The 26616-nt window shown below is 41.2% G+C and overlaps 1 protein-coding gene and 1 long non-coding RNA gene across 5 annotated transcripts in view; one reads left to right on the forward strand and one right to left on the reverse strand.

Annotated features, from left to right (window-relative positions):
• The window catches only part of LOC144293030 (uncharacterized), a 21371-nt gene extending 14887 nt beyond the window's left edge, over positions 1-6484 (reverse strand). Inside the window, exon 1 of one of the 2 annotated variants that reach the window (XR_013360473.1) lies at positions 6059-6484. This is a non-coding gene — a long non-coding RNA (uncharacterized LOC144293030). Of the gene's footprint in view, positions 1-5733; positions 5945-6058 lie in introns of those variants that run through there. The other variant, XR_013360474.1, reaches the window with a different exon arrangement.
• Positions 6048-25634, forward strand: YAE1 (YAE1 maturation factor of ABCE1). Of its 3 annotated transcripts, none has more exons than XM_077864103.1 (4): positions 6048-6241; positions 8047-8168; positions 23756-23901; positions 24990-25634. In XM_077864103.1, the coding sequence occupies exons 1-4, from the start codon at positions 6113-6115 to the stop codon at positions 25166-25168; spliced, it is 576 nt and encodes a 191-aa protein (XP_077720229.1). In that variant the 5' UTR covers positions 6048-6112; the 3' UTR covers positions 25169-25634. The 3 variants fall into 3 exon arrangements, with proteins under 3 accessions (XP_077720229.1, XP_077720230.1, XP_077720228.1); XM_077864104.1 differs by having other exon boundaries at positions 25011-25634; XM_077864102.1 differs by lacking the exons at positions 23756-23901; positions 24990-25634 and adding an exon at positions 9948-10904 and having other exon boundaries at positions 6052-6241.
• The last annotated feature ends 982 nt before the right edge of the window (positions 25635-26616 follow it).

Here is a 26616-nt window from a genome sequence, read left to right on the forward strand (position 1 = left end):
AACTAATAACTTTCCTTTTAGCTTTGACAGCTATTTTATAACTGGGGTGTCCTATGGACACAATACCATAAAATAAAGAAGGAAACTCTACTCAGGATCCAAATTACTACCTACTAGCCTTATTCTAGAAGCCATATATTGAATGCTTTCCTGTCATTTTCACCAACAACAATTTTATTTTTCATATTACTATTACATATATTATATTTCATATGCCCTCAGAGCAAACCCGACATAAGCAATTAAAAGACAGCACCCAGAGGTGCTTTGGTGGCTCAGTTGGTTAAGGGTAGGACTCTTGGTGTCAGTTTAGGTCTTGATCTCAGGTCATAGGTTCAAGCCCATGTTGGAGCCTACTAAAAAAAAAAAAAAAAAAAAAAAAGGATGGCAGCCAAGAACTTAATCACTGAGTACCGCTGAGAATTGTAGAACATAATATGAAAGTTTAGAAAAGGACAAGGGAAAGTAGAAAACTTCTTCACTAGGCATATGGAAATTAGGAGTTCTGCTAGCTGGCTGCCAGAGACTTAATGATTAAAGCCAATACGCTAGAAACCCAGAACAGAAACTGAGAAAAGGTCTGTGCCTTCTTAGAGTTTATTATACCAACTACAAAACAGCAGTTTGCAAAGGCACAAATAAAGTGTGGAAGACGGAGATAAAGAATGAAACTTAGCAAGAGATGGGGAATAGAAGGACATAAAAAAGAATTGTTGAAGGCTTTGAAAGAAAAGACAAGGATGAACGATAAGCAGAAGAATGGGAAAAGGATAGAGTGAATCCTAAAGGTTGACCTCATCACAGAATATTTATATAAGAGATATGGAGCTGCAAGATAAGTTTGCTTAAATACTTTAAATTCACATCGTGACACCAAAATTTATGCAGGGGATGTCATTGTTATTTACAGTTCATTAAAAAAAAATAAAGGAAAAGGATAGCTATTTTGGAAAAAATTGAATCACACACTTGAAAGGACCTTGAAAGATCATCTGGCTCTTGACAAAGGAGTACAGCTGTCAGCCTCCAGATGTTAGCACCTACAGCCTCTGTCTCAGACTTCTAGCCAAGGTCATACTCCTCCAGGGCATCGCTCGGCCAGTAACTGAGCACAGCAGGGCTACCAAAGTCTGGCCCTGTGCACCTAACAAAAGACTCCTCTGTGCTCTCTTCTCCTGGGCTCTTTTACGTTGTCCAGGACTCTCTGAGACCTACCCTGTGGAACTTCCTATCACAGGGATCAGATGAGCGTCCCTTTGCGTAGGTTTTCTCCGCCTAATCATGCCTCCTCAGCTTTTACCTTTCACAGGCTATGTTCCCTATGTCCCAGGAAATTTCATGAACTCCTAACTCTACCTCCGCAGCTGTTTCCTAATGGACATAATAACTAAAGCAAAGGACATATTCACAATTCACGTATCTGACAAAGGACAGAATACACAAAGAATCTTTGAAATAAAATAAGACAACCCAATTTTTTTTAGATGAACAAAGACTTCATTTAAAAAGATATGCAAATGGCAAACAAGCACAGGAAAAGATGTTCAATATCAAAAGACATTTGAAAAATGAAAAGTAAAAGCACAGATACCACTACACACCTATCAGAATAGCTAACATTATAAAGACTGACAATTCCAAGTGAGGAATTGGATGTGCAGCGACTGACATTTGGATACATTGCTGGTGGGAGTGTAAAATGGTACAATCACTTTGGAAATCAGTTTGGCAGTTTCTTAGAAAGTTAAACTTGTATTTACCATATGATTCAACAATTACACTTCTAGACATTTACTTGAGAGAAATGAAAACGTGTACACAAAACAACTTATTCAAAAATGTTTGTAGCAGCTTTATTTACAATAGCCAAAAACTGGAAATGATACAAACAATAAGTGAATGAACAAATTCTAGTATATCTATACCATGGAAAGAGTACTTAGCCCTTAAAAAGAACAACGTACTGGTACATGCAATCACATGGATGAATCTCAGAAAGACTGAGTCAAAGAAGCCAATACTTAAGAGGACATGATGTATGATTCCATTTCTATGAGATTCTAAGACTGGCAAAACTAATCTTGGGTGATAGAAATTAAATCAGAGTTTGCCTCAAGGAGTGAGGAACTGACTGCAAAGAAGTATGAGGAAATTTCCTAGGGTGATGGAAATTTCTATACCTTGATTCAGTGGTGGTTACACAGGGGTATATATTTATCAAAACTCATCAAACCCTACACACAAAATGTATGCATATTACTACCTGTAAATTATACCTCAATAAAAATGATTTTTCAAAATGTATTCCTGGCATGTATAAATACTAAATAAACACTAAATACTAAACAAATATATAAATACTATACCTAATAGTATCTGTTGGTATTGCAAGTGGAATATTTATCTCATTTACATTTAGATGATTATTGCTAGAAAATAAAGAGGCTGTTGGTCAGTTTATTTTTCTTATAGCCAGTGGCCTTATCAAGTTCCCTTATCCTGTTGTTTTTAACAGAATTCCTTTGAGTTTCATATGCATATAATCATATAAACAGCACAAAGAAAAAACTTCATCTTTTATTATCCAACATTTTATAGATTACCTCTCTTTCTGCATTCACTAGTCTTCAAAAGAACGTTGAATAATGGACATCACCAGATGGACTTTCTTTTCTCTACCTTAAAGGAAATATCTGAGTGTTTAGACTACTATTTGTACTTGGATTTTTCATAAAGTGTTTATCAATTTGTAGTTTCCTTCCATTTCATTTTATTTTGTTAAATTTCTTCAAATGACTTTGCAGCAAAGACAGTATAAGGCTCTTCTCCTTTAGATTGTTGATTCCAATGAAACATGCTTATAGATTTTCCAGTTTGCTTCCCTTGTAAAAACATCCTGAATTACTCTTTTGATAAGGTACTGGATTCTCTTTTAAAGACATATTGACATATTCATAAGCTAACTTGAACTTGAGATTTTTTTTATACTACATCATATTACTCTAAGGCTGGCTTCACAAAATGATTTAGGGAGATTCTTTTTCTTTGCCTAAGAGTAAAAAATATTTAGTTATGCATTGTTGGTTTTTTTAAAAGATTTATTTCCTTCAGGAGAGGTAAGGAAGGGTAAAGGGAGAAGAGAAAATCTAAAGCAGACTCCCCACTGAGTGTGGAGCCCGTCTTGGGGCTCGATTTTAAGACCCTGAGTCCATGACCCGAGTCAGAGGCTTAACCAACTGAGCCATCCAGGTGCTCCATCCATTGTTCTTTAAAGATTAAAATAGATTTAATGGATTTACCTGTATGTCAAGTCTTTGCTATTTTTTAAAGTGGATATTTAACCTCTAATTTATCTAAGATAATCAGTCTCTTCATGTTTTCTGTTTATTGGGTCAGTTTTATTAGAAAGCCATTCAAGGCTCCCAGGTTTTCAAATGTGTGGCTCTCAAATCTTAATTAGTATAGTACTTGAATTTATTTCTGTAACATTACTCTTTCCCATTTCTACCTTATATAACTTTTTTTTTTTTTTAATGAAGGTCAAAAGAGGATAATCTAGGGCACCGGGCTCGCTCAGTTGGTAGAGTATGTGACTCCTAATCTCAGAGTTAGGAGTTTGAACCCCATTTTGGTGTAGAGCTTATTTAAAAAAACACGAAGTAAAAAATAATACACACACACACATTTGGGGCACCTGGCTGGCTCAGCTGATGGAGCATACAACTTGATCTCATAGTAGTCAGTTCAAGCCCCACATTGGGCATAAAGCTTACTAAAAACAAACAAAAAAAGATTATCTATCTTCTTGGTTTCTTCAAAGAACCAGCTTTAGGATTTATTTATGTAAGTTTGGAGATTTTCTACTGTATTAATTTCAATTGATATTTTTATTGCTTCTCTTAGTAGCATTTTTGTTGCTAATTAAGATATACAACATGTCGGGATCCCTGGGTGGCGCAGCGGTTTGGCGCCTGCCTTTGGCCCAGGGCGCGATCCTGGAGACCCAGGATCGAATCCCACGTCGGGCTCCCGGTGCATGGAGCCTGCTTCTTCCTCTGCCTGTGTCTCTGCCTCTCTCTCTCTCTCTGTGACTATCATGAATAAATAAATAAATAAAATCTTTAAAAAAAAAAATTAAAAAAAAAAAAGATATACAACATGTCTTTTTTTTTTTTTTTATACATTTAATCCTATAGAATTGCCTCTGTACAACTTTCATCTGCTCCCATGTTTTCTGGTGGGAAGTGTTCAGATTTTAATTGCTTATTGTATGTCATTTTAATTTTTATTTCCTTTTTGATCCAATTGTTATTTCCACAGGTGGTTTTAGGGTGCCTGGGTGGCTCAATTGGTTGGGCCTCTGCCTTTGGCTCAGGTCATGATCCCGGAGTCCAGGCTCAGGCTCCCTGCCAACTGGGAGTCTGCTCCTCCTCTGCCCCTCACCCTGCTGGTGCTCTCTCCGTGTCTCAAATAAATAAAATCTTGAAAAAAAAAAAGGTGATTCTCACACCTGGCTATTATAAATTATTGGAATTTATTTATTGTTGGATCATGATCAGAGAATATGACTTATAAAACGTCCGGGTTTTTAAGTTAAGGTATTTTATGTGGCCAACTATGGAGTATTCTTATACATAATTCCATGGACCTACCAAGTAAAAAATATATATGCATTATATACATAATATATATTGTATTCTGTATAATGTATTCAATATTATACACAATATATATTCCATGTATAATATATAGTAACTACTATATATAGTATGCATATATATGCAACATACATAAAATTAAAATTTTGCATGTAAATGCAAAATTCTGAGCATTTAAAATGATCACCTAAACCACCCACTCCCCCTGACACACAGGCTCATGGTTCCCCTTACTTTGCTCACTTTTTTTTTTTTAAGATTTTATTTATTTATTCATGAGAGACAGAGAGAGAGAGGCAGAGACAGGAGGAGGGAGAAGCAGGCTCCTTGCAGGGAGCCCGATGCGGGCTCGATCCCAGGACCCCAGGGTCACGCCCTGGGCGGAAGGCAGGTGCTCCACCGCTGAGCTCCCCGGGCTGCCCAGCTCACTTATTTCTCTGTCTCACAGCATGTACCCCTTATGATCTGGTAACAAACTACGTAATTCACCTATACCGTGCTTCTGGTTCCTCCTGCCCCTTCCACCGGAACGTAAAGCGGAGGAGAGCTGCTAAGTCGGGTCTGTCCTTCCCTGACGTACCCCGAAAGCTGCAACGGTGCCTGGCACCACAAAGTGCATCAAATAAATAAATCACCACCACCCCATCACCACGCAAAAAGCTAAACGGCGGGCAGGCAGCCCGGGAGGCTCAGCGGTGGAGCACCTGCCTTGGCCCCAGGTCGTGACCCCGGTCTCGAGATCGAGTCCCGTGTCGGGCTCCCTGCATGGAGCCTGCTTCTCCCTCTACCTGTGTCTCTGCCTCTCACTCTCTGTGTGTGTCTAATGAATAAATAAACAAAATATTAAAAAAAAAAAAAAAAGCTGAACGGCCCGAGCCCCGGTGTGGGTTCCGTCACCCGCACGCGTCCCAGCGCCCCCGCCCCGGGTGGGGACCAGGCGGCGCCGAGCCCCTGCAGGTGCACCAGGGCCGGCCTCCGCAGCCAGGCGGGCCAGCGGCGGGCCCCGAGACCCCGGGAGAAGCGCACTCCAGGGGGGCCCCGCATGGATGGAGCTCGGACTGGCCGCAGGAGCTACCTTTCGGGCCCTACAGTCCTGTGCCGCTGACGGCTAAGGCCCGTGGACGTCAAACCCCTAAGATGCGCTGCGGGGAGCTTCCCAGACACCGAGACCTCGGCCCGTCGTCGCGCATCCACTGAACCACCTCCAACGGCTCCACCCCGGCCGGAAGGCAAAGCGTGTCCCCGCACGTCCCGGCTGCCCTCCGAGGAGGTCCGGGTCGCACGGGCGCCACGACGGGTCCCGCAGCAGCGACTCCCGCCCCGCGGCCCGACCCGACGTCACGCACGCATGCGCGGCAGCCCCCCGCCCCGACGCGCAGCCTTCGCCCCGCCCCTCGGACCGGAAGACGTTGCGGGCGCTTCCGGCGCCCGGCCGCCCTGCGGTTGCCACGGTGATGTCGTGGGTTCAGAGGGCCCCGCTGGTCCGGGGTCCCGGAGAGGAAGGGGACGTGTTTGACGAGGAGGCGGACGAGTCTCTCCTGGTGCAGCGGGAATGGCGGAGCCACATGCAGAGACGAGTCAAAGTAAGGCTGCGTGGCGGGCGCGGGGGACACACGGCGGCTTGTGGAGAGAGCGGAGCGCGGGCGCGAGGGTGGAGGCCGCGGGGCCCGCGAGGGCTTTCCAGGGGGTTACCGAGGGGTTACCCGAAAGCGCGCGAGACCTCGGGGCGCGCTGGACGCTGGGAGCAGACGCGAGCTAGGTGTAGACCTGGCGGGGGTCGCCGTGCCGGGAGGTTCGCGGAGGGCGTGGACGGGCTGCTCGAACGGGTCACGAGCCCGACGTCGGAAGTGGTTACTTTTTTTTTTTTTTTTTTTTTATAGAGACACAGAGAGAGAGAAGCAGAGATACAAGCAGAGGGAGAAGCAGGCTCCACGCAGGGAGCCCGATGTGGGACTCGATCCCGGGACCCCGGGGTCACGCCCTGGACTGAAGGTGGCGCTAAACCGCTGAGCCCCCCGGGCTGCCCGGGAGTGGTTATTACTGGAGACACACGGGAAAGGTGAACCTACGAATGTCCAGGAGCAGGGATGCCCGGGGGGCTTAGCGGTGGAGCATCCGCCCTCAGCCCAGGGCGTGACCCCAGGGTCCCCGGATCGAGTCCCCCTGCATGGAGCCTGCTTCTCCCTCTGCCTGTGTCTCTGCCCCTCTCTCTCTATCATGAATAAATAAATAAAATCTTAAAAAAAAAATTAAGATCTTAAATAGTAATAATGATAAAAAGAAATGTCAAATAGGAATAAAGGAAAGCTGCTGTGGAGGACCGTGGGGCTAGGTGAAGGAATACCAAAGTTGGCTGCTTTTTTATTTGCTGGGTGTGCATTATCTTTTTCTGCTTTGTTCATTGAAACTAAGCTTAATGCCACGCCCTCAGTCTCCAGGTGGAGCACTGGGAGCTGAGTTCACACGGCCAGGTCCACTTCCACCCAAGGTCTTTCCCAAGCAAAATACTGCCCGATTGGCCCTTGTTTGTTTCAGTGAAATGTTTGCTTAGCCCAACCACCACGTTACCAGTTTCAGAAACGCTTGATGTAAGGTGGGGGCCAGACCAGTGAGTCGCAACCGGCCTTGGAGTGCAGTGGCACCAGAGGAGATGGAGACGCAGGACAGTATCTCCGCCCACAGGGAATTTGCCGTTTATTTAAATTTAGATACCAGGCAAGATTTCTAAAACCGTACTTTGCATCTTTTTTTACTCACCCAGTTTCCTCTTTCCCTCCTTGAGCTGATTATTGAAGACCTCTGATAACCTCTTTTCTGCCCTACCTTCTCACCCAACGCTCATCAGTCAGTGTTGCCAAGGGGCCAGACATTAACTCTGTTTTCCTTCCTGTGAAGCCATTGTTAACACAGGGTTTTTAAAATCTGTATAAGAATCTATATTTTGGGGCAGCCTGGGTGGCCCAGTGGTTTAGCATCTGCCTTTGACCCAGGGCCTGATACTTGAGTCCCGGGATCAAGTCCCACATCGGGCTCCCTGCATGGAGCCTGCTTCTCCCTCTGCCTGTGTCTGTGCCTCTCTCTCTGTCTCTCTCCTCTGTCTCTCGTGAATAAATAGAATATATTTTTTTAAAAATCTGTATTTTTAAATGTGCCAAATAAGTCGACTCCTAAAGCGGGATATGCGAATAATAAACCTTGCTGGGAAGCATAATCTGCTCGGGTTGTGTGGCTGTGCCATAGGTTGTAGAACCATTATGTTAAATAGTAAACAGCAGTAAAGGCCTATTTCATCAACATTCTAAATCGGTTTTATGACTTTCCAGAAAAACCTACAGTGGTTTACTTGGTGTTAATTACAGCTGCAGTTTTCTTCATTACTTATTTTTAGGAAGGCTATAGAGATGGAATAGATGCTGGCAAAGCTGTTACTCTTCAACAAGGCTTCAATCAAGGTTATAAGGAAGGTGCAGAAATCATTATAAACTACGGACAACTCAGAGGAACACTGAGGTAATTTTTTAAACTTATATGCTGAGTCATTTTAACCTCAGTACTCCTGGAGGCCTTTTATAAAAGTAGTATGTAAAAATAAAGTATTTAAACTGAAGTGCTTTTCCTAGTGTTAAATCCACAAAAGAGTACTGTGACCATAAAATAATACTGCCTTCAGAAAGTCATCTACTTGAACCGTCAGTTCATCTACTTTAATATATGTCAGGTGTTGTCTCTTACTGCAAAGAAATGATAGGAACGTGTATATTTTGTGCTGCCTGAACTACCACCGATTTGTATCTCAAAAGTAATTCAAAAGATCTTCAGGTTTTAAATAGAGCTTTTAATCTTGGACATGTGGTAGAGCATAATAAAACAGACTTCTAGATTAGAAGTGCATGAGGAAAATTATATCTGGTCATAGAAAAATGATTCCATTTACTTTAGTGCTGAACACTGAATACCTGTCAAGATTCCATACTAATAATGGCACATATCAGAGCCAAGTGGTCAAATGGCAGAAGGAGCTAGGATAATGACATGCTTGTCATCTTGGAGACTTTGTACCTTTTAAATTAGGAAAAAAAATAAAAACATAAAATGGTTCGAAGAATCACTAATTTTTAAATTAGTTTTTAAAAAATTTTTAAAGTTATCAAAACAAAAAAGTTCATTGAGGTTTTAGAAAATTCAACTGTCAGAAATCAGAATTTATAGTCTACAGTAGGAAAATGATCAAGTATTCATTTTACATAAATCTTTTATAAGTACAGAAAGTTTATTGCTAAATCTTTTATGTCAACTGATTACATTTTTAAAACATGATTACTTTTCAGGGCACCTGGGTGGCTCGCTCAGTTAAGCATCCAGCTCTTGATTTCTGCTCAGGTCATGATCTCAGGGTCAGCACTGGGCACACAGCCTGCTTAAGGTTCTCTCTCTCCCTTGTTCTCTGCCCTTCCCTCCACCTCTCTCTCCCTGTCTTTAAAAAAAAAAAAAACAAACGCTATTACTTTTCACAACAATCATTTTATGTCGTGATTATCTGAACAATCTGAAATGGCAGAAAACAGAAGTCTTTTCTGTACTAGAAAAAAAATATTAGGATTAGAAGCATTCTTACCTTCTTCAAGAAATGTATTAGTTAGCTCAACAAACAGTGATTATAACAAAGTCAGGGAAAGAAAAGTTGCCTCAAAACTTTTTTTTCTACCCTTTAGTTTTGATGGCAAGTAACCATATGGTTTGAATAATTGTTTTCAACCTTGGCTGCACCCTGCTATCAGCTGGGAAGCTTTAAAAACTAATATCCCCAGAGATTCTGATTTCATTGGTCTGGGATATAATATAGGCCTTGATATGATATAGCCGCCCAGGTAATTCTAATGTACATCCACGTCTGAGAATCACTGGTCCAGAAACTGTGTGATATCCCTGAAGGAGGTACTGATTTCTGTGACCTCTTTCCCTGACTAGCATCCCTCTTCAGCAGAAGCTACACAGTCATAGAGAAAATCTAAAATCAAGAAAAGTGGATATGGAGTTGTGAAGGAGGCATTAGGAATTATAAGCAATTTTTGTGATTACTTCTAGCTGTTTAATTTCTATCAAAAGATAATGTCTTTATATACTTTAAAATCCATTATAGCATCATTATTTTCCTGATTTTGGCTTGCATTATTGTTAATTCATTTTTGCATGGTATTATCTGGAAACATGTAGGGTTTAGCATCAAAAATTGGAAAAGCCTATGATTAATTTTTTTCGTATTTAACTCTTGCTTATATTTTCATTCAGTGCTTTGCTCTCCTGGTGTCACCTTCATGATAATGGTTCGGCTCTGATCAGTAAAATAAATAATCTTCTGGATGCAGTTGGCCAGTGTGAAGAGTATGTGCTCAAACATCTAAAATCAATCACTTCTCAGCCCCATGTTGTAGATTTATTGGACTCTATTCAGGATATGGACCTTTGTCATGTAGCTCCAGCTGAGAAAAAGATGGATGAAGCTAAAGATGAAAGACTCTGTGAAAATAATGCTGAGCTTCACAAAAACTGTAGCAAGAGTCTTAGTGAGGCAGATTGTTCATCTTTAGAATGTTGTAGACTACAGAAGCATGCACATTCTGAAAACCCAAGCCTCGCTTGGATTTTAGAACAGACAGCCAGTTTAGTAAAACAGCTGGGAATATCACTTGACGTATTACAGCACCTTAAACAACTATAAAAATTTTCTTCGCTTTTCTAATGAAAGTAGCGTTCAGAACATTTCTTAGAACATTTTATTTCTTAACAAACTAGCCAAAATTTGTACCGGTTTCTACGTTGAATACATACATCACTCGTAGGTAGGTTATCCTTCATGCAAGTTTGCAATGTCTTCAAAATTAACACTATTAAATGTAATAAGGGCTTGTTTCTTTGTCACTGGTAATTTTTATGTCATTTAAGATATGCTTAGAAACTCTAGTTGCCATGGTCATTTTCAAGTTTCTGATCAAAATCAAGCATTTAGCAGCAGTGAACAAGAATCACATTTTGTAAGGACTTAACCCTGCTTTCTGCTCTTGTCACCATCAGGTATCTTACCACCAATTAATCAGACCAAAGTTACCATAAATAATCTAGTGGGTAACATTGTAAATAGACATATATAGATATATAGAAATATATATATTGAAATCAAGAGGCTATAAGTGTAAGAAACTGAAGAAATGTTTATACTCATGATTAAAAACAAAATATTAAAATTCATTTCTGTTTTTGTTTTTGTTTTTGTTTTATTCTCAAGTATTCTTTACACCCAACATTGGGCTGGAGCTCACAACCCCGAGATCAAGAGTCACATGCTTCTCCAATTGAGCCAGCCAGGCTTCCCATAAAATTCATTTTAGTTTTATGTTAAAGGCAAGGACACACAGTTCCATGGAAAATACAAAATACGTTTCATCCTCGAGTACCTGGTTTTTCCAAGTTTTAAGGAGTTGGTAGTGGTGTCCAACAATGTGCTGCATTATTTCTAAACTGCAGTTTTCTCACATAGTCACATAGGAATAAACACCAAAACCACTGACTTCTATATTACTTTGTAGCGATATTCTTAGTCTAGCCTAGACAAAATTAGATTCAAGCTTTTGCTCCAGTACCTAAGCATATGAGATCAGAAAAAAAATTTTCAGCACTCTCTTGGCTAAAATACAAAGTTGTATGAGGTGCCTTCAGACCAGACCTTTTCTCTGAAACATAGATATACTAAGACAGAAAATCTGATAAAATCAAGAGATTAATAAATTATTCTGTGATCTCACAACCTCCTTTTAAGTTCACAGAACATCAAGAGGGGTGCCTGGCTGGTTCAGTTGGAGCATGCAACTCTTGATCTTGGGGTTGTGAGTTTGAGCCCCACTTTGGGTATAGAGATTGCTTAAAATATTTAAAAAAAAAAAAAAAAGGTTCACAGAACATTAAGAAATAAAAGCAACAAATTTGAAGTCAGAAGACCATATACTGGAGTGGCTGGCTGGCTTAACTGGAGAAGCATGTGGTTCTTGATCTTGGGGTCATGAGTTCAAGTTCCATGTTAGATGTAGAGATTACTTAAAATCTTTTTTAAAAATAAAGAAGACCATATACTGTTTGAGAATTTCTAAAACATGTTGAAGGTATTAACATTTGACAGCTACTTAAAATGCTTAGGGGCGTCTGGATGGCTCAGCCTGTTGAGTGTCCAACTCTTGGTTTTGGCTCAGGTCATGCTCAGGGTCCTGGGATCAAGCCCTGTTTTGGCCTTCATGCTTAGCAAGGAGTCTGCTTCAGGATTCCCTCTCCCTGTGCCCCACCCTCTCCCCCTGCACACACGCCCTCTCTCTCTCTCTCTAAAATAAATACATCTTTTGGGGCACTTGGGTGGTTCAGTTTGTTAAGCATCTGTCTTCAGCCCAGGTCATGATCTCAAGGGTTCTAGGATTATGCCTTGCATCAGGCTCTCTGACGGGAGTCTGCTTCTCCCTCTGTCTCTCAAAATTTTAAAAAATAACAAATCTCTTTTTTTTAAGTGCTTATATCTCCCTAGATGTAAATACCATTTCAGATATTTACTAATTTGTCTTGTTATGTCTATATATATTTCCAATATTTATGAACCAGCCAAAATCTCAAATCCACATGGGATGTTATAAGCAGTTTCTAAAGTCTTGAAATACTATTAGCTAATGATGCATCTCAAGAAAATCACCCTGAGTGAAAATTTGACAAGTGCAATATATCGAGATTTTTATCTGGGCTCACCCTACTAAGATTCTCTGAAGATAATACGCCTTGCCACCACTGATAATATGGTGGTGTTGTGTTCATAGAAAAGGAAATCAAGAGAATTAGCTGAGTTGATGAGACTGGTCGAAAACATCTCTTAAACTTGTTTTGCCTTCTAAAGAAGTTTCTGGACTGCAGAGGAATGTTAATGGTATGCCCGTTATGCCTGTCTAATCAACATGAGCCTCTGTACTAGAAGTAGCAAGAGCGAGGGAAAGAAAGCTTGCTTGCTGTGTGTCTTTTGTCCTGACTTATATGCTATGGGCCTGCCAGTTGTTGCCATGAAAAGACCCTAGATGATCATAAAGGTAAAGCAAGACTGCCCCAGGGTAGGCACAGCCAGAGTTCTAAGGCCCAGAACACATCCGTGAGGTCTGAGCGATGTGGCCTCCTTACAAACAAATTTCACCTTAAATAATTTCTAGATGCTGAAATCCCTGGAGCCTTTTTGTTCATTTTAAGGGGAGGAAGAGTCCACAATACTTTGCTTTTTGGCCATTACAGATGCTAGAGCTGCTGAGGCCACCAACATTTTTGTGATAGACAATAGGAAGTGGGCAGCTAAATATACCTACCTGTATTCTTATCTCGTTTATATCCTTAGCACTGCTTATTAAGTGCTTTTGTGGTAAACCAAAATAAAAGCCTTGAACCAAGTCCAAGTTGGGATTCTCACCCATCTTCAAATTAAAGCTTTGTGTTCCAGTCTAAGAGAGGTAGGTAGGTAGATACATACACACATATATACAGGAAAAGTCCTTAACCTATTTTTAAGATCCTACTAATTTCAAATAAATAAAAATCTTAACTAATTTCACACCAGTGGATGAAGTAAATGTCATAGGCTATGTTAACAAAGAACCAACCAGACTTCTGGCTCTACAGAAATCCTCTGATCTCCATCTTGATGCTACTTGACCCATAGTCAGCCTTTCTTGCTTCTGCTGTCACTGCCTCTTCCCAAACTTAGCAGAGGAGTCTGCTGTCGCTCTCAGACTGCTTTCTCCTCATTCACTCCTCAGCTTCAAACTGCTTTTTGCTAAGGTCACTGATGGCCAAAGTCCCACAACTGGCCCTCTCTGACTTGTCTCCTCTGTCACTGGACATGGTGACCATCCCCTACCTTGCCAGTCCCTCCACTTGTCCTCTACAGCAGCACGTTTTCTTGTCCTGCTTACACTGTTCTCTCACTACTTCCCATCCTGCTAAGTCTCCCCTTCTCTGCCCGCCTGAAGATTCCACACCTTCATTCTTGGACGTCTTTTGGTTTTTATACTCTAGCCAGATTGTCTCACTTGCTCCCACGGTTTCAATTATATTGACTGTCCTAAAGCTGATGCTCCAAACCCCATTCCTCTCCCAAGCTCTAGACCTGCAGTTCCAACTGCAATTTCTCACGCCTGTCTCTTGCCTAGCTATAAAGCATGCCTAAAACTGACCTCATTTCCATTTTCTCCCCCCACACACACCCAAACTGCATTGCCTTTTGCATTTGCAATCTTTTCATGTCATCTCTGTTCACTAAGAGCCAGGAATCTTTTTTTTAATTGAGACATAATTCATATATAACACTATATTAGTTTTAGGTGGCCAGTTAATAATGATTCGGTATTTGTATATGTTGCAAAGTGGTCACCACAATGAGCCTAATTAACATCCATCACCACAAACTGTTATCATTTTTTTCTTGTAACAAAAACTTTTGAGATCTACTCCCTTAGTAACTTTCAAATATACAATGCAGTATTATTAACTGTAGTCACCATGCTACATATTATATCCCCATGACATTTATTTTATAACCAGAAATGTATAAAAGCTAGAAACATTTAAGTCTTTCTCTGCTTTTCGTTTGCTTTCATACCCTACTTCCAATGGGGAGTTTATCCATCTTACTTTAAAACATGCCTTGAAGGACACCTGAGTGGCTCAGTTAGTTAAGCATCTGCCTTCTGCTCAGGTCATGATCCCAGCCAAGGTCCTGGGATCGAGCCTGGTGTTGAGTTCCCTCTTCAGCAGAGACTCTGCTTATCCCCCTCCCCTATGCTCTTTCTCTCTCAAATAAATAACTCTTAAAAAAAAAAAAAAAAAAAAAAAAAAAAAACCTGAAATAATGATTCTGAGATCAGGCCTCTTGTGGGCTCTGCACTGAGTGGGGAGTCCACTTGGGATTCTCTCTCTCTCCCTCTCCCCCCAAAATAAATCTTTGGGGGGAAAAAGGCAATATTTCTTACCAATCATTTAAAACTTCACTAATAGGGACGCCTGGGTGGCTCTGCAGTTAAGCACCTGCCTTCAGCCCAGGGCATGATCCTGGAGTCCCAGGATCAAGTCTCACTTTAGGCTCACTGCATGGAGCCTGCTTCTCTCTCTACCTGTGTCCCTGCCTCTCTCTCTCTCTCTCTCTCTCTCTGTCTCTCATGAATAAATAAAACTTTAAAAAATAATAAAACTGCACTAGTGAATAAAATTACAGTTAAATTTTTTTAAAAAAATTATTTTTGGAGTAGTTTCAGCTATGAAGAAAGAAAGGACAGAAAGAAACCACAAGAAAAAAAAACTGCAATGAAAAAAATACTTGTTTCTAGCAGGATGCCCGATACATAATCTCTGCTAGCAGTTAAGGAGCTGGAGGAAATGGAAGACTGAGAAATAGCTAACAAATACGGTGTGCACTATTCTGAAAACTTTGCATATAATAATTTGCTTATTTCTCACCATATCCCATGAAGCAGAGCTATTAATTATCCCCATCCTGGCGATGAGAAACTGAGGCCTTGAGAGAAAGTAACTCTTCAATTCCCCATTACTACATGGCCCAGGTGAGATTTAAAGCAAGGCAAAACTAGCTCCAGAGTTTGTTCTCAGGGTAGATGTGTGCCGAGTAGTAGCCCAGTCGCAGGGGCTGTGTTTAGTAGAGGGATGATGAACTGTATTTCCCCCTCACTGTTCATTTCTACTTTTCTGCATTTTTCAAATCTCCAGTTTGCAAGTATAACTTTTTAATAAAATATCCATAATGATCAGCAGCTACAAAGAACAAAAAAATGTACCAGAAGTTTGTTTGCTGTATATCTAGAAAAAGAAAAATACCATTCCCTCCTGGGAGGGAGAGAATCTGTATCATGCAGAGAGTGGTACAGCCAAGCTCCTTTTGCATATTCAGAAATTAAATTCTCCTGGGACTCCCTAGGCATTCTACACTCCTCATGGAGAGGATAATTTGTGCCACCTCTTTTTGTGCTCATGCTCCTTTAGCTTTCATAAATTTCTACTCAACTTTCAGAAGCAGGGTGTGGGCTCACCGCTTACAAACACATGCATTGCTACAGATGTGTCACAAAGAGCCGAGAGTCCTAACCCCGCACCAAACGCCATTTCCTTGCCGGATCTTTCCAAAAAGACGTTTCCACAAGACCTACCTGTGATGGGCTCAGTGCTGCGGAAGTTGGGAAGGTGAATCCTCCGTTCTTCCCGGCGCGCTGAGCGGTTCTGGGATTCGCGGCTGCAGGAGCGGCGGTGGAGGGTCTGGATCCCGGGAATTCCGAGGAGCGGTGCGGCCGGCTGGCCGCGGGGTGGCGCTGCTGCACCCCGCCGTGTGCTGAGCCCGCGGCTCGGTCGCCCTGGTCGAGGCAGGAGCCTAAGGGAACGCTCAAGCTGCGCCCCGCAGACCCGGGCCGTCAGGACGGGGCCATCCAGAAGGAGCCATCCAGATGGGGTCATCCAGATGGGGTCATCCAGACGGGATCATCCCGACAGGATCATCCTGACAGGGGCCATCCGGACCGGGCCATCCAGACGGGGGCATCTGGACGGGCCCATACCGACAGGGCCATCCAGACGGGACCATCCGGACGGGGCCATCCGGACGGGGCCATACAGAGAGGGCCATCCAGAAGGGACCATCCTGACCGGGTCATCCGGTCGGGGTCATCCAGAGCGCTGGGATCGCGGGGAGTCAGGAAACTCCGGAAACAAGGATGCCTTCCCACCTTTTAAATTCTGTGCTGAGAATTTTTCTAAATCAGAATAACCAATCATAAGAAAACCTGTTCACCAAAAAAATAAAAATAAAAAATTTATTCTCCCAATACCTGAGGCCTAAAAATAAACACCTAGAACCCAAAGTATATGGTCTTTAATCAGAAGTGATACAAAATTATAATTTCACTGGCCTGAAGCATCTCTATTTTGTCAGGCAGGACTGTGCCTAAAATGTTTCAAATTATTGTAACCTCTCCCTCTCTCCTTCCCTCCTCCTCCCTCCTCCCCTCCATCTTTTCCTCCTTCCTCTCTCCCTCCCTCCTTCCTCCTTCCCTCCCATCTTTCCTCCTTCCTCTCTCCCTCTATCTCATCTCTGTCTGTGTGTCTCTACTTCTCTCTCTCACACACACAAACTACTCAGGATTTAAAAGTAAGGAGAGACAACTTAGTCAACCTATCCAATATGTCACAACCCTTTTTTTCATCAAGTCTACAGCCAGAGATTTTCCTCACATCAAATACAACTCTTCCCAACTACTATTAAGCTTTTTTCCTGAGGAGTTGCATGGTCACCATTACATAATATTATTTATAAAATAAGTATAGGGCAGCCCGGGTGGCTCAGTGGTTTAGCGCCTGCCTTTGGCCCAGGGCGTGATCCTGGGCACCCGGGATCGAGTCCCATGTCGGGCTCCCTGCATGGAGCCTGCTTCTCCCTCTGCCCCTCTCTCTCCTCTCTGTGTTTCTCATGAATAAATAAATAAATATTTTTTAAAAATAAGTATATAAGTTCTATAAGAAGTTTTTTAACATAAGATATAATGACATGTCAGATCCTTTGTAATAATAAAAATGATTTGACAGTCCTTGCCAATAGAGCAAAACTGGACCAAAATGATGTAAATATAATGCAAATAACCTGAAAATACAAGATCTTTCTTTTTCTTCTTTGGAAACACTACAAAATATTTCTTTCAAAATCAGACCCTAAAATAATCGCGGACTCTCATTTGTGATTATAAACTATACCATAAAACATCAAGTCATACTTTAGGAACCTTCAGTGATAACGCTGTTTACTTGTTAAAAACTAACCACAAATATTTCATCTGTATCAGAAATTATTGTCATGGAGTTGAATAAAGTAGGAAAACTCATTTAATGCACTTAAACATTTAAATCCCAAGCGGGAGCCAATTAAACTATTGTCATTTGAAATCACTTTGTTTTGCTACTCAAGATGCCAAATAATATATGATTGGCCTGTGTTTTAATCTTCTCATAGGACTGTATGAGGTTCCCACGATGTCTGCAATCTGGCAGTGTTCGTTATGACCCCATTTGTCAGCTCAGAGACCATTTTTATTTCTGTCCATATGCTAGAACAAAAGACTGCCTTCATGAAAGTAGCAGCAGCACCCAAGGTCAGAGATGTGATCCTCGTTCACTCAGCTGCTCACAGGCTCTACCCCTTTAGTGTGAACATGAGACTTCCGACCTCATCCCAGGTTACCACTGTCTCAAGGGAAGTAACCAAGGGACAACTGGAGAAAGGTCAGGCGAAATAAGTGGCCATTGACAGATATTGTTCAGTTGATGGAAGGAATGAGTAGAGAGGCTGACAAAGAAGCGTGCTAAAGATCATACAGCTTTTGGGTTGATATGGTGGTGCATGTATCAAATCAAAGTACCCTACTTCTAAGATTTGATCTAAGGAAATGATTGAATAGGTAATAAAAACTCAACATAAAGATACTCACTGCCACATTCTATCTGAAGTAGGGAAGAATTAGAAACAACCTAAATGACCAGCACTAAAAGGAGAGATAAGGAGCACCTGTGTGGCTCAGTTAGTTAAGCATCCAACTCTTGAGTCCTGACTCAAGGCTAGACGTTGGGGTCATGGGATTAAGCCCTGCCTTGGGCTCCACTCTCAGCAGGGAGTCTGCTTCAAGATTCTTTCCCTCTGCCCCTCCCCCTGCTCACTCTCTCTCAAACAAATAAATAAATCTTAAAAAAAAAAAAAAAAAGAATACCTAAGTAAACTATAATCCGTCTCATTCACAGCAGTGTTACACACCCATTACAGGTTACCATTATGAGAAACAGGAGATACTTATAGAGTAATAGAGTATTTTTAAGTGAAAGCCACTGTGAAATGCTACATATCTATGTGGACAAATATGTTTAAAAACGTGTATTTTACAGATAAACACTGGAAGATTATTCTCAGATGTGGTAATGTATTAATGTGGTAGGATTAGGGGAGTTTTTTTCTTTTTCAGAATTTTCTTTTATGTTGTGCTGTTTTACAATAAGAAAAATATTTGGAAAACTATTCCTTTTTAGGAAAAGGAACCACATGTGCTTTATCCTGAAAATCAGAAGCTGGAAAAAAAGCAAATGCACTTAAAAACAGTGGATCAGAAAAAGATCCCCAGACTACTATCTGGTGAGGGGGCATACAACAAATTTTTTTTTAAAAATTCATAAAGTTTATAATTTTTTTCAATTATATCAAAACCTGAAATTTATTCTTTGAAGTATACATAATCAACTTTAAACCCCTACGGAAGAGAAAGGGGGTATGCTAGAAGCCATCTAACAGCCCTTGTAAGATTTTACTTCAGCTGATATTAACAACTATACCAACTGGGTGGTGCCCCAGGAATCTGGGTAGATTCTCAGTAGCAGGAGTAGATTGGCCTTAAAAATCTCTGGGGCTGTCTTAACAAAATAAAACAAAGCAAAAAATAAAATAAAGTGTTTTATTGGATTTGTCACAATATTGCTTCCATTTTTAAAGAGAAAGATCAGCTCACAAAATTGGAATTCCTATTAACCCGATTGAGTTATTCTTCGTTGACTCCTGGGAAAAACCAATATCATACATATGAATCATTTCTATGCAATACATCCTCCCCAATAATATCCTCAGAACCTCAAAGAATTCAATAAGAGGTGACTGACTGCTAAGTTTAATAGATTTGGAAGAGAATATATAGATATATAGTCATATCATTTCTTTGGTTCTCCATGTTGATTAGATTGTGGCAATAATTGGTCAAATTTGCCATTATTTGTACATGTTAACAAACTATGCATACATGCCATCCACTTCTGCAAACAGATTTGATCCTCTCAATTCCCAAATCTAAAACAGAAGTAATGGTAGCAATTTCATTGCTTCTCTGAGGATCACATGCCATAGAGTATGTAGGTAAACTGCTTCCTCAATGTCGGATACCCAGAAAACCGTCAGTAGGGAAAGCCAGTCTCTCTGGCAGCTGAGGATGGCGGCCCCAAAACCAGATCGTCTGCTCAGAAGCTCCATCATGTGCAAGTCCCATCACTTTCCTGTGCCTGTTTCTTCATCTCTCAAATAATAGTGCCTCCCTCATAGGGTTGTTGAAAAGAATGAATAAATTTGTATACATGGAGCTCTTTGGACAATGCCTGGTACATCTGCAGTTCTCGCTACACATCAGCTATTTATTTATTTTATTTTCTCCTGAACATCATGCCTGCAATTTGGATAAACTACAGCAAGAGGTTTAGCTGTCTTTAGACAACTCTAGTTATCATGAAATTCTGCTATGATTCAGACACAGCTGAGCTTCCCACTGGCCTGGCTAAAGGGTAACTAGCGTGGGGACAGCTGGGTGGCTCAGCGGTCGAGCGTCTGTCTTCAGCTCAGGGTGTGATCCTGGGTCCTGAGATCAAGTCCCACATTGGGCTCCCTGCATGGAGCCTGCTTCTCCTCTGCCTGTGTCTCTGCCTCTCTCTGTGTCTCTCAGGAATAAATAATAAAAGTCTTTTTAAAAAAATAAAGGTAACTAGTATGATTTCTTCCTCTTTTTTTCTTTAGCAGGGATTCAGAGGTAAGATGGTTACATAGAGGAAAGAAGAAAATGCTTTAAAGATTTATGAATATTAGTATAAAATTATACTTTAAAGTGATGACCAATGGGAGAGTTTTTGGAAACTTTGGGGGCATTGTTTTGGTTGTCAGAGTGATGGAGGAGAGGTGCTAGTGGCAAGAGTTGCAGAGAGAGGATACTGTACATCCTGCACTGCCCGGGTCAACCCTTCACAACATAGAACGGTCCTGCATCCCTCTCGACTTTCAACTGCCCCAGGAGACATTTACATAAGTGAAAAAATCTGTTTGTAATTATATAAGCCTAGAATCTAACTACTTATTACATAGGAACACAAATGGGTTTTTCTTTGTCCTAACATTATTGCTTTTCCAAATTACAAAATCACTAGGTTTCTTGTAAAGTATTTAAACACTACAGAAACAACGTAGAAACTATTGTTTAGGAAAAGTAAATCTTCCATACTGCTACCTGTTATGGACAGAATTGTGTCCCCTCGAAATTTGTGTTGGAACCTTAGCCCCTTATACCTCAAAATGTGACTATATTTGGTGATGGGACCTTTGGAGAGGTGATTAACTTAAAATGAGGCTGGTAGAGGGGCCCTAATCCAATCTTCCCTTACAAGAAGAGGAAATGTGAACATATACAGCGATCCAGAAGAAAGACCATGTGAGGACACTGGGGAAGACAGTCGTCTGCAAGCCAAGGAGAGAGGCCCCAGAAGGAGCCATACCTGCTGACATCCTCATCTTGATCCAGAACCGTGAGGAAATAAATCTCCTTTTCTTTAAGCCATCCAATCTGTGATATTTTGTCATGGAAGCCTGAAGAAACTGATAAACCACCCTTGTAGATTCCTCTAGAATCTTCCCAGGTACATACTAGCAAATGGCATAATTTTATTTTACAGAAATTCATTGTTCCAACAGATACATATCGAATATGCAGTATTTTCAGAGAGGATACTCTGGTGTGCAAAACAAGATGCCTACTAAAATGAAATCATACCAACTGTACAAAAAGCAGCTTTGAGATCCCTGGGTGGCGCAGCGGTTTGGCACCTGCCTTTGGCCCAGGGCGCGATCCTGGAGACCCGGGATTGAATCCCACATCGGGCTCCCGGTGCATGGAGCCTACTTCTCCCTCTGCCTGTGTCTCTGCCTCTCTCTCTCTGTGTGTGACTATCATAAATAAATTAAAAAAAAAAAGGCAGCTTTATCTGTTCACTTTATAATCTATTCTAGGTGTCAGCCTATGTCTGCAGTGGTAACTGTCATTTATTTATTGAGGGCTTCATGTGTTCCAGGCACCAGAATAGACACTTTGCTTACAGTGTCTTACTCCCCGTACCTCGAAGCCAGATGCAATAATAGACTTGAGAGCCCTTTGGAAACTCCAAAGCTCAGACTATGTGTAAAGGGTGTCTCCCCAATGGTGGCCTTCATGGATTCACTGACTGGACACCATCAAGTCTGGAAGGAACTTTTATTCACCACACATGGGAGCTAACTGAGACCAAGGGGAAGTGGGACCTGTCAGAGCTTGTGGCTGGTCAACAGAAGCCCCCCAAAATTATTTCTTACAGGATCTTGGGAAACCAAGCAAGGACTAAGCCCAGAAAGTTAAAGGAGCGCTCCACAGCTCACCCAGCCATGGGCCCCCCAGCAACATGGGCTCTCATGCCTGCCATTTAACTCTGCAACACGACTGCCCCACAAATAAACCATCACTACTCCAAGATTGTTCTCCACTCCCTTCAGATTCTAAGTTCTAGGCCAGAGTGTTCCTGTCAGGGGCAGGCAAGAGGAATATGCGGTGCCTCACATTGCAGGGGAAGAGCTGCGTCTGCCAGTGAACCTCATATGGTGGGAGGATCTCCCAATCAAGGAAGGAGATTCAGGTGCCTGGCACTCAAAACAGCCAGTGTCCATCACCAGGGGGACATTCAGGACTCGGGATCAGGTGTCCCGACCTTCTGTTCAATCTTTTGTTCTACCACCCCTTCCTTGGCCATCCTTGTGCCATGGTTTCTTTAAAAACAACAATATCTTTTTTTTCTTTTTTTTTTTGTACTGGTTGTACACAGAGAATTTTTCTGGAGATGCAATTACTACCTGAAAAGAATGTTGTAATGGGTTGTGTTTGAAATTTTGCCAAGTGACAACAAACTGCTCCTGGTATCAAGTCATTGATGCTACTAACTTATCTGTCACACCACCCCTCTGGGCTGCAGACCCTGCCATGCCTTGCCCCACATTTACATCTTAAAATACCCTTTCTTGGGGCACCCTGGTGGATCAGGTGGTTAAACGGCTGCCTTTGGCTCAAGTCATGATCCCAGAGTCCTGGGATCAAGCCCCACATCAGGCTCCCTGCTCAGGGGGGAGTCTGCTTCTCCCTCTGACTCTCCCCATCCTGTGCTTTCTCTGTCTCACCCTCTATCTCTCAAATAAATAAATAAAATCTAAAAAAATACTGATGCTTTTGTTTAATTATTTTCCTTTTACTTCTCCTTTATATTATAATTACAGCCCTTTTTAAAAAGAGTTTAATTTTTTAAGATTTTATTTTTTCATGAGAGACACAGAGAGAGAGAGAGAGAGAGAGGCAGAGATACAGGCAGAGGGAGAAGCAGGCTCCATGCAGGGAGCCCAATGTGGGACACCATCCTGGGTCTCCAGGATCATGCTCTGGTCTGAAGGCAGGCACTAAACTGCTGAGCCACCCAGGAATCCTAGAGTTTATTTAATTTATTTGAGAGAGAGAGAGAGAGAGACAGAGAGAGAGAAAGCAGGGGGAGGAGCAAAGGGAGAGAGAGAGAGAATCCCAAGCAGACTCTGTGCTGAGCTCAGAGCCCAACCCAGGGCTCCATCCCACAATCCCGAGATCATGACCTGAGCAGAAATTTAGAGTCAGAGGTCCAACCAACTGAGCCGCCTGGGTGCCCCCATCACATTTTTTAAAATTATGTCTATAGGTAAGTTACTATAAATTTCACTTTGAGGGAGTCAAGAATACATTACTACTTATGGAAAACATATTGCTTACAGAAAAGTGTTTCATCTAAAAACCATTGCTTTAGAGGTAGCAACTTATGATAAAATAATGGAAAACAAAAACTTTTGTATGTATCTCCCTCTTCACTACTTTTAATTTTTTTTAAATTCTGTTTAGTTTCTTTATTTCCTTTTCTTGGCTAATTGGCTCCAATTTATTCTTAGTCTCTACTGGTTTCCAGGGCTTTTTTTTTTTTTTTTCCTCTCTTTTTTTCCCCCAGGGCTTTTAAAAGCTCTGAAACTATATTTGTCTCTAGGAGATGTTAAATTTTCTCCAGTCTTTTTTTGCTCCAGCCTAGATTTAATTAACATGTCTCTGTGGACTTTCTGGTTTTGAAAAGTAGTGACACTTAGTCCTTTGTACCTGCAGGGACCTTGTAAACTCGCCAAAGCTTGGAAGAGGGAAAAAAAATCACAGCTACCCCACATACTACCCATCAGGGACAGGAGTTTCCAGCGTTTCTTTTCTGGCAATAAGTTTCCTCTTGAAGGAGAAGGCTTCCCCACTCATACCAAGTATGTGGCTATTTGGTTAGAAGCTGTTCACAGATTACTTCCACTTACTTGTTCTTACTAATCAACCAAGATTCCTGTTTATTTTCTTGCTTGCTTCTGATTTCTAAAGAAATCACACTCCACTTTTAGTGGATTTACTTTTAGGATTTACTTTAAAAACTAATACACTTTACAAAATCTGCTTTATTTTATTGTAAAATAAAAAAGCTATAAAGTAAGTCGCTTGTGGTCATTTTAGAAGCAATAGAAATTAATTTACCTTGGAAACTGATGAGTTTTGAAAAATGGTAGCAGTAGATAAAAATTCCTACTATGTAACTTTCTATATAGCTAGTTCAGTGGCCTCAAGAGCCTGTGTATTTAAGGATCTGAAATCTGAAATTGAAGCTATTTTTTGAACGTCCTTAAACTCATAACAAAGAAGTGCGGTGTTCCAAAACTGAAATGCATCCTGGTGGGATGTCAATTTTGCAGCATCTGAATTGCTTAATTAGAAAATAATAGTGTTCAGCCTCATTGATGTGTATAAAAATACAGATAAATTATCTTTTCTTATATAATTTCATTTTATAGACATATTTAGATTATATCTTTTCTTAGATATAGATAGATAAATTATCTTTTCTTATGTAACTGGGGATCCCAAATCCTCTTGGGTTTTAGAAAAGGTCCCCATAGTCTTTTGGATAGAGTATAAAATAGCTCAAACTTGGTTCTTAGCTATGCAAGAAACCTGATTTTCTTCAAGCTGGTATTTAACCCAAATAGTCTAAATCTGACCCACCCCACCCCCCAAAGGCAGTATTGTCTTTTGACTCCCAAACACCTGAGGAATCCTGGTAAAACAAAAGACCGGTTTCCTACCTATCTGGTAAGGCACCTAACTGTTAGGCTTCAATACATACTAGTTATCCTCTCTTAAAATCTTGTCAGTGATCTAGATGATCTCCTGAAGTCCAGGGGGAAGATAGAGGGCTAATGCCTAATAGGAGATAAACATACCGATTTACTTGTTTGCTGATTGTTTGGGTGGATTTGAGGAAAAGGAGAATCAAATTTTTGTAAGTTTATTTATTTATTTATTTAAGCAATCTCTACACCCGACATAGGACTCACACTCCAACCCCAAGATCAAGAGTCGCACGCTCCTCCTCTGACTGCGCCCGCCCGGCACCCTGACCCCAGTTCTCCTCTTCAACGTCATCTCCTGTTGGTAGGACAAAGCCTCACCCACCCACCAGTGATAGTAACACATGCTGTTCCCTAAGGACTCTGTGTTCTTCTGAGCATTTATTGCTGTGCCTGGAATAAATTTTTTCCACTGTCTCCTCCTTTACACTAAACTAAAGTTCTCTAGGAAGCCATTACTCACTCTGTGAGGGCCCAAGTAATGACTTTCTCCTCCTGGCCTCCCTAGGACCTCCTACACTGCCACATCACGTGTTATAATTAGTCCTCAGGGTTGCCCCATTAGTCTGTGAGCTCTTACAGGGATTGAACAGATTTTATTAAAATCTGGATCCTCAGCATTTAGTACAGTGCTAGACATCTAGTAAGTGCTCAATATGTATGTTTTGGACAGATAACATTCCATGGGATGGTTCTCTCTCACACAGCCTAGATGAGACTTCCTTAAATTCATTCCAAGTCCCTTTATTTTCTGCGGAAGGTTATCTTGAATGTCTGTGAGGATTTTGTCCCCTGGAAAGATACTAATAAATAAAGTGACGTGACTGGTCTGGTTTGTTTAGGTCTCTTGAGTTTTGTTTATACGGCGCCATTTGACAGAACTTGATTGCTCTGAACAGAGAAAATAGAATGTGCTGAACACACATTCATGCATCCAAGGGAACCCATCAAGACATGGACCTTGTGGGAATGGTCAGATGACTGTTGGCTCTTCCTCGTTTATTTTATTCCATCCCTAGACTTTTATCATATTGGATCTGATAGCTATATATAGATTCATTTGGGATTGCTTATGGGTACATGGCTTTGTGGCAGTTTTTTAAAAGATTTTGTTTATTTTGGAGAGAGAGAGAATGAGGATGAGTAGGCAAGTGGTAGGCAGAGGGGGCAGGAGAAGCAGGCTCCCCAGCGAGCCAGGAGCCCCATGCACAACTCATTCCCAGGACCTGGGGATCACAACCTGAGCTGAAGTCAGATGCTTGACCAACTGAGCCACCCAGGCGCCTGGGCCTAAGTTTTAAATGGCCAAGAACATTCCTAGACTGTTTTGTGCAATTATTGCCTAACCATTTTTATGGTAGTTTTTTTTTTTTTTTTTTTGATTATGTGTAATGTGTGATTGTTTCTATTTTGGTTTTTTCTTTTGTTTTTTTTTGTTTTTTTTTTTTTTTATTTATTTTTTTTTCTTTTGTTTTTAGTCATTTTCCAAATTGGAAGTAATTGGCCTATCCCTGACTCATCATCTGGGATTTGGCTATTTCTCTGACATTTGCTGAATGTCAGGAATTGTTTTTGTTCATTCTTCTTTCATAATTTATTCCAGATATTTTGCTGATTGAAATAATTCTTTCAAATGTGAAAGTAGTAATTTTTTTAAGATTTTATTTTCAAGCTATCTCTACACCCAATGTGGGGCTTTGAACTCATGATCCAAGATCAAGAGTCACATGCTCTGTGGACTGAGCTAGCCAGGCACCCCAAAAGTTATTTGTTTAAGTGTACAGTTGACCCTTGAACAATGCAGGT

The sequence above is a fragment of the Canis aureus genome, chromosome 21 (genome assembly GCF_053574225.1).
Source record: "Canis aureus isolate CA01 chromosome 21, VMU_Caureus_v.1.0, whole genome shotgun sequence".
Lineage (NCBI taxonomy): Eukaryota > Metazoa > Chordata > Mammalia > Carnivora > Canidae > Canis > Canis aureus.

Coding starts and splice junctions, on each gene's coding strand:
- YAE1 (XM_077864102.1), top strand. CDS start 6,113: ATGTCGTGGGTTCAGAGGGCCCCGCTGGTCCGGGGTCCCGGAGAGGAA. Junction 6,242..8,046: donor ACATGCAGAGACGAGTCAAA/GTAAGGCTGCGT, acceptor ACTTATTTTTAG/GAAGGCTATAGAGATGGAAT. Junction 8,169..9,947: donor CAACTCAGAGGAACACTGAG/GTAATTTTTTAA, acceptor ATTTTCATTCAG/TGCTTTGCTCTCCTGGTGTC.